Source organism: Sinocyclocheilus rhinocerous, unplaced genomic scaffold (assembly GCF_001515625.1).
Source record: "Sinocyclocheilus rhinocerous isolate Xijiao unplaced genomic scaffold, SAMN03320098_v1.1 scaffold1140, whole genome shotgun sequence".
Lineage (NCBI taxonomy): Eukaryota > Metazoa > Chordata > Actinopteri > Cypriniformes > Cyprinidae > Sinocyclocheilus > Sinocyclocheilus rhinocerous.
The window spans coordinates 702,340-711,119 of record NW_015652168.1 but is presented as its reverse complement, the minus strand read 5'-3'; the positions used below and the strand labels follow the sequence as shown (position 1 = coordinate 711,119).

At 36.2% G+C, this 8,780-nt stretch overlaps 1 protein-coding gene across 2 annotated transcripts in view; it reads right to left on the bottom strand.

The window, feature by feature from the left end:
* The window catches only part of LOC107713954 (brain-specific angiogenesis inhibitor 1-associated protein 2-like protein 1), an 82,555-nt gene that overhangs the window by 37,939 nt on the left and 35,836 nt on the right, over positions 1–8,780 (bottom strand). For both annotated transcript variants that reach the window (XM_016519622.1, XM_016519621.1), the window contains exons 5-6: positions 5,651–5,722; positions 3,934–4,068 (exon numbers count right to left, since the gene is read on the bottom strand). In XM_016519622.1, the coding sequence (XP_016375108.1) occupies positions 3,934–4,068; positions 5,651–5,722 (207 nt within the window). The remainder of the gene's footprint in view (positions 1–3,933; positions 4,069–5,650; positions 5,723–8,780) is intronic.

Genomic DNA, 8,780 nt, shown 5'->3' with positions numbered 1-8,780 from the left:
AGCCGTTTTAGGGGGGCGTGGCAGAGTCTTAACTTTGATAAAGAATATCTCTTTGGTTTTGAGACTTTAGTCTTTGCAACTTCAGGGATCTTATCTATGCACAATCAGCTTGTAACACTCCAAAGTGAAAGGAAAACTTGAAATCGCATCATATGACCCCTTTAATGCTTTAAATCGAATCGAATTAGAGAAGCCCCCTAAGAAACTGTCTGCTTGGTGTCTAATGGATGTGACCAGCTGAATTATAATGCATTTCCTAAAGACAAACTAGTTGATTTTGAAAAGATGTACTTCTATGTGTGAAGTGGGCTGATTAAAAACCAAACCCGCACACATTGAGGGGCTTTCTCTTACATGCATGCATTGTCTTGTCTGGCTGGCACACAGACACAGTCTGGACAGCTGAGATAACAGCTGCATTTTCTGCAACATTACAGATGAACACACACAGAGTTAAAAGCACCAGCCTATCTGTCCAGACGAACACGTCCCAGAGAGCTGTGATAGAAGCACGGGAGACGGACAGGGGTGTAATTTGTCCTGTTTATCATCACAGACCCGTGATAAAGTCTGTTGCTATGGACACCTTCATCCTCCCTCTGTGGAGAAAGGTAAAAGAAAGAGGACATGGCCATGCACATGGAGGAGAAGAGATGGGAAACACTCCATTCCTGCCCAAACGGGAAAACCTCAAAAAGACAGATGCACACGGGATGCATCGTAGATCTGTTCTAAACCCTAGTGAGCGGCCATGCTGTCTTCATCACATCCTCATCCGTGAATGATTTTAGCAATAACACACCTCACAACTGATTCCAATACAGTCTGACATGAGCATGTTGCTACATGTTAATAAACATAAAAACACATAGTCAACATAAAAATATTGGGCAAACTGGTCTGGTTCAAAAGTCTGGGGTCTGTGAAATTTTATTGATTTATTTTTTGAAAGAAATTAATACTTTTATATAGACTATTAATATTAAAATCTAAAACAATTTCTTTCTTTTTTAAAAAAATATAAATTCTGTTCTTTTGCACTTTCTATTCGTGAAATTTAAAAAAATGCAAGTTTCCAAGAAAGAAAAAAAAAAGGATCAAGCAGCACAACTGTTTTCAAGATAATAAGAAATAATAAAATTTTTTGATTAGCATATTAGAGTGATTTCTGAAGGATCATGTGACACTGAAGACTGGAGTTATGATGCTGAAAATTCAGCTTTGCATCACAGGAATAAATGACCTTTTAAGCTATTTTACAATAAAAAAACAGTTATTTTAAATTGCAATAATATTTCACAATATTACTGTTTTTGAGCAAATAAATGCAGCACAAGAAACTTCTTTCAAAAACATTAAAAAACCTTTTGAACAATTCAAACCTTTCAGTATTGTATGAAATAAGCATAAACTTCTTTCAACTTTTCAAAGTATTCAATTAAAAACAGACAAAACAAACCAGTAAAACTGTACTATCAGATACTATCAAAAACGGTACTATTTAGTGAGAAATGACACCAAAAGCTCAGCAGAGACTGATTACGAGGAACGTGGGAGCGCTGGAATATCAGGATGTCAATGATGTGCTGTCTGGAACAAAGGGAAGAGGTATGTCTCTCATCGCAGACACCGCCGTGACTGGCACATCCATCCATCATCGGCGAGAGAGAGTAATCTGTCAGTAAATTCCACGCTGAGGTGAGACATTAGCCATCAGGGTGCAAACACACAGAGAAAAGCAATTCATCTCCGCAGGCTACCCTCATGAAAAGGGTCTATGCAGAGAGTCATAACCAATAAATGCGCCTTCAGTTTTCATATCAGAAGATTAGGGTCAGAATTCATGTATAGTTGTTTGCTAGTGGACTTTATTTATATAGAGATGGATCCACTACTACAGAACAAAGTTTATGGAGGTACTTGTGTTTGTGTTTCACCCTCATTCAATGCTACAAGACAACAACTCCTTTATGAACATGCTGCATATGCAGGGCTACAGACTGTGTCTAAAACGGTCACATTTGCGACCAAACATTAATTTGCGAGTGATATTTTTGCTGAGATCGCCACTGGCGACTATATAAATTTACATGTTATGACTTAAAAATTTGCATGCAATGCCTTTTTTCCTGCTTGTTTTGCGATCACATGATGCGCATCAAAGTTTTAGTGGAAAAACAGTCCTCATCTCTGCCGAACAGCAGCTAAAAGCAGCTCCAGTTGTGGAGCTGATTTATATCAATATCATTAACAATATAATATCATTAACAATTCTTGTTTATAATCGATACTAATATGTGACCCTGGACCACAAAACCAGTCATAAAGGTCAATTTCTCGAAATTGAGATTTATACATCATCTGAAAGCTGAATAAATACGCTTTCCATTGATGTATGATTTGTTAGGATCAGACAATATTTGGTCGAGATACAACTATTTGAAAATCTGGAATCTGAGTGTGCAAAAAAATCTAAATATTGAGAAAATCATCTTTAAAGTTGTCCAAATGAAGTTCTTAGCAATGCATATTACTAATCAAAAATTAAGTTTTAATATATTTACAGTAGGAAATTTACAAAATATCTTCATGGAACATGATCTTTACTTAATATCCTAATGATTTTTGGCATAAAAGAAAAATCAATAATTTTGAGCCATACAATGTATTGTTGGCTATTGCTACAAATATACCCCAGCGACTTAAGACTGCTTTTGTGCTCCAGGGTCACAAATGGTTTCTTGTTATCAAGATCTTTAGTCTATATGCTATGCTTTGTTGAAACCGGGGGAAGGCGTTTAAAAAAGAAAGAAAGAAATAAAACACGTTTATTCTGTGGCACTTAAAAAAATAATTTGGAGCCTATTTTTGTTTCTTATAGGAGTTTTTTTTGTCTGGAGCCCTGATATGAACACAAGCCTGCATCTGATATCATCCAGTGACAGATATTTAACTGAAATTTCCAACAAACTGCTATAACTTAAATATATTTATAAAAATTGACATTTCCCACATTCTGTCAATACTGCATTCCAGAAAGCGCTGATATGATACCAATATTTTATGATGATCGATACCACAGCTAATACGCTATTGAATACACACAGAAATATTAACTAATATTTTTGTGATTTTAAACAATATGGCTCTATAAATAAATTAAAAATGAAATACTAATTATTATTATTAAATACAAATATAAAAATGACTAAATCAAAAGAAATATAACCACTATAATATTTAACTGTAAAATAAAAAAAACAATATAATAAGTTTGGCTAAGTAATAAGTAATGGCTGTGTTAATTTCTTCAGTTTCAAACGTTAAACCACTGAACTTTAATTTTGAAGGAAAAAAGCAGGGAGCCCTTAAAGCTCCTCTTCTGTTGATAAGTGCTTCTCATTAGAAATATGGTAAGATGGCTGGCGCATGTTACACATTAAAGCAAGCCAAACTCAGAGCAGATGCATAGATGAAGTTTGTGTGGAAACCAAGCCACTCGGAGACACTGAAAACACTGAAAACACAGATTCATCGTGCAGGAAGAAGTGCATTTGACCATTCATGCACAACCACATTTTTGCAGGCTGTGAATGCCGTTCATGATGAATGTGGATACAAGCATTCAAAAGAAGCCTGAATTGAAACGGCATGAAAACTGTTATCGTTAAATCATTTAGTATCAACATGGTACCGAAGTACAGGTACATTTGGCATCCTTGTTCCAGCCATAAAATAAAAACATGTTTTTTTTAAACACCATTTGTTAGGGAAAATTAAAAACAAAGCAAAAAACCATCACTGAAATGCAATGCAACTCAATAAAAGTATTATTACATTATAAACAGAACAATGCATTATTTTTTTAACTGTAAATAAAAACCTGAGGACATGTGCAGGTATATACAGTATGTGTGGCACAAACCCACGCACCTCGTTCTCTTTACTCTCATACTTCGAAGCGTTCTTGCCTTGACTTTTCCTTCTGAGTTTCTTCAGGTCTGACTGCGATCTCTCCAGCGAGTCCTGCTTCATCTTGTGTTCGGTCTGATATCTCTTAAACGTGGCCTGTGGACAGACGGTATTAGATCAGTGTCACTCGGGGACGTGCAGTCATGTCCATACATGCACGGTGTGTCAGTGCAGAGATGAGTCTGTTTGACTCCTGTGTTAGATGTAGACAGGAAACAAATATCGTGACATGAGTCTGATTTTCTCTCCCCATCTCTGAAGATAATGCAGTTTTAGGGCACATTTCCCACAGGCATACAGCATCTGCAAAGAATCATACGAGGACACCAGCATTGGGAACAAAGTAATGCCACTACTAACTAAATGTTTCAGTGGCGTGACAGTAGTCTTTTTCAAAATAATCAAGCTTTTCCTGTTACCACCTATGTTTTCCAACTAGCAGCAGTGTAGCGTGGCATTGTAGGTCACATTGTAATGCGCACACAGCCTTATAACTGAGAATGCAGAGGCAGCAATCAAATGCAAATATGCTCCCTCGGTCTCTCTAGCACTGGGAAGTCTGATTCATTTTTGCAAATGAGGCCAGAACAAAAGAAACTATTCACTTATTCGTTACCTACAAGTGTTCCTCAAAGACCCTGCAGGGCATTTCACATAATCTTTGTTGTAAAAAACAAAACAAAAAACATAGGTAATACTGCTGTTTGTCACTACGTTTTCAATTTAGTTTGTATGAATTAAGATGTTCTTAGCATCAACAGTTGTAATTAGCATACATCTATCGGTTTATGTTCGACGTGCTAAGTTTGATTTTTCTTAAATTATTTTGGTATTTTCCCCTTCAGTAGCATTTCGTTTTAGTTTAATTAGTCGTTGACCAATATGTCGACTGATGCTGATGCTGATGCATTACATAAAAAGTAATGTCACAAATCAGAAAATGTAATTTAACATCAGTGTGAACATACAAACGAAAAAAATTAATGACACTAATTTTATATCATTGTAACTTTGCTTTCCATACACTTTAAGTACTTCTTCATATACCACAGCAAAACCTATAGTCTGAGAAAGTTCAGACATGATTAAAGGCAAGTGAACAGTCAGTAAAAAACAAAAAGAAAAAGGAAAAAAGAAATACACAATTTACAAGCATAGATAATATGAACAGTAGTATTCAGGTACAAAAATTTAATAATTAAGTGTAAAATAACACTGCATAGTGTTCACTGTATGAATTAAATTTAGATTAATCTTTGTTATAGCTGTTTTGTTGTTTGATTAACATTAGTGACATTCAGCAGCACGTATAAAGGCTGCTGTCCCTTTAAACAATTTTCAGCATCATTACTCCAGTCTTCAGTGTCTCATGATACTTCAGAAATCATTTTGATATGCTGATTTGCTGCTCAAGAAGCATTTCTTATTATCATCATATTATCAATAAAAACAGTTGCTTGATATTTTTGTGGAAATCAAGATACATTTTTTTATTTCGGGATTCTTCAGAAAGTTCAAAAGAATTGCATTTATTTGAAACAATTTGAAACTAATCTTTCGTAACATTATAAATGTCTTCACTGTCACTTTTGAATAATTTAATGCATCCTTGCTGAATAAAAGTATTAATTTCTAAAAAAGTAGCTTCCCTATCAATAATGAACATACGGCAGCTCACCGTCATGTATTTCACATCCATGTCTGTCTTCCTCTCCAACTCCGCAATAACCTCCCGATGAAACCGTCTGAACTGTAGAGACAGTGAGAAAGAAATGAAAAAATAAACAGATACAAACCCCACTAAATGAATGATAACGGTTTGGCATGAAAGTGAGCTTGTGATGAAACACATACAAGAACAGAAAACGAGGCAACCGGATGATTCGGCAGGCTGTTTACAGTTGTTGTATAAACTAAAGTGCTTATAGAAGAGATGAGTCACAGACAAACAGAGGGATACCTCATCATCATGGCTACAAGTGCGCCCACCCGCCCCTCTCCCTCACTAATCTGCTTTTGCCCCTTTTTTAAGTGAGATCCCACACTCCCAGCGTTTGCCTACACTTCCTGACACGTCTTCATTAATGCATGTCTTCATTCAGAAAAATGCTTCATTTGTTACAGCCATTTAATGAGGAATCACTGTTGTGTTTTAGATGCGTCTGCCCTATATTCAAGACGACATTCTTGTTTCATATTTTTAGGTTCTGGGTGCAATGTAGGCTAACATAGTAACCTGCACATCTGATACAGAAATGAACCTGTAAATGTCATAATGTGTAGGGCTTTGATTAATCACATAATCCAACCGCCGATGTGTCTTTCCAGCCATAATTATGAGAAATCCTTATGGAGGCCGTCATGAAATCTGCACAACCATCAGTATCGGATGATAAAAGTATCTATCTGTGCTGCTGGACATTACTATGAAAGCAGCCAATGATCAGAGCCGATTTTGCCCTGTCAATAAATATGCGAGGGAAAAGAGTGTCTTAAAATCTCAAGTAGGGAAGAAAATGTCTCGGTTGAAAATGACAGCAGATTAGGGCTATGTGATTTGGCAGTTGGCTAGAGCAGTGGTGGTTGGGGAGAACGGAGGTGCGCTCACTCTTGCCCAGGGCAAGTAAGATTTCAACTCAAGGCTGGCAGTCATGCATATGCTCTGGAACAGAGTAATATCGCGTCCACATCGTCTCAAATCGCGATTTCGATTAATCGCACAGCCCTACAGCAGATGTGCTATTTGAAGCATGGAAAACAAAACGTATTCAAATGTTGTTTAAATTATGCACAAAGCCGCAGTGCAACAATATCAGAACGCACCCATCCCATTATAATCGCTGAAGCTGTCACAGTGTCTGCAGATTTACACAGTTTCACACAACAGTCCTGTGGTTCAGAGCTCACTGCACAGACTTCTGAACTCTCACGAATGTTATTGTTAAAAATCAATGAAGCTGACTTGACTAGACTAGATAAAGTGTACTGTCTTGTCTATAATGGGTTTAGATTTGTCACATCACTTGCTTGCAGCGTGCAGTGTACTGAACAGCAGTAGTGGTTTACATTTGTCATATGCATATGAATATCTCAGCTGGTCTTTTTCTAATCAAAAATCTGAGTAATAAATTAAAGCAAGTATTGAAATGTTAGAGAGTAAAAATATAAAAATACATTCACAAAAAAAAAAAACACTCTTCTATGTTGAGTTTTCTCATTCAGGTAAATTACTGTCATGGCAGAGCAACCATGTGAACAGTCTAACTTCAGTCCATAGTCTTTGTATTTTGATGAAAAAGAATTCAATGATTCAATGTCTCCTTTTGTTTTCCAGTTTACTGTGACATGACGGTGAGTAAATTTTCAGTTTTTGGGCTAGTGTTTTAATTATATTTTAATTATTGCAGTCGCCCTAATTGAGATGTTCATTCAAGCCTTATTCGGTTTGTGTCAGAAAAACAGTGGTGATTAAAATACAAGTTATTTGCCTTTAATTATAACAGCAAAGTGGACCGAGGCCCCATCACAACTAAGGGCTTCAACTAAGACTATCTGAATAAAAGCTTAAACGAAATCTTTTCATCATGACTGTAAAGTGATCGTATCTCTTCAGAAGACCTGGATTAAACCGCACAATTCATACCGATTACATTTATGATTAACTTTTTTTGAACTTTAAATTATGCCAGTGCACTAAAACTGATGTATGTTAGTATACGTTTTAGGCCTTAGTGTGAACACTAGGGCTGCCCTCGACTAAAGATTTTTCTGGTCGACTAGTAGTCGTTCATTTGAAGCATTAGTCGACTAATTTTATTAATAAACCATTTAAATCATGCTAATGAGCCTTTAATTGCCTACATAGCCTAATAAGCGTTCAAGCGCACACATAAAGCTTGCCACGGCACACCGGCAGAAGTAATGATGATGAATGTGTCAGGGAAAAACAGTAAGATTAAACTGCATTAACATTTTAATAACCTATTGATAAACTAGTGTTTTCTGTGATTTCGGCTTAAGAGATGAATTCGGCGACACTGACTCGTCATCTCCACAGTAGTGGATGCGCCTGCATGCAAGTTTCATACTGATTACATAATCTGAGAATAGGCTATTTGTTTTTTCAGATTTGAATTGGTTCATTTGAAAGTAGACATTTCACTCTCTATAGATATATTTTTCATGTCTGTAAGGCAAGTATACACGGAGTTTCGTGCTCAAGTTCACAGAGGCCGAGACGGCAGAAAGCACATCCTGCCTAAATGTATTTATCTGTATTTATATATTCTGTGGAAGGCATAGGGACCAAGAAATGTTCGTCCAATCAAAACGCTCGGTCGGAGCGTTTTAATTGGCTTTCCTACCTGCCTGTCAACGTATGTATTAGCATACCTCTGCGCACCCTGTTCGCGCAGACAGGATACGTTATCAGCACATTCACGCACACTGTGCAGACAGAGCGAGAATGGCAGACAAACATCCACAATCGTGTATTTATTTAGTAACATATTTTATCTGTCATAAGTCTCGTCTCGAGAGTTTAGCTGTCATAAAAATATAATAATGTTTTTTGTTCGGGAGCTTTTATAAAAATATAGAAATGATCATTCTTTCTAAATGTAATGTATATAGGCACATATAATGTATATAATGACTACAAATAAACAGAAACAGACTCTACTGAATAAGTAGGTAGGCTATGTTCATACCGCTTTATTTCTGTGTGACTAATTTTCAATCCTGATAAATTAATTCATTATGATCAATGTATCACTTATTATTGTAAAAAATCGATGCTTTTGGAATTT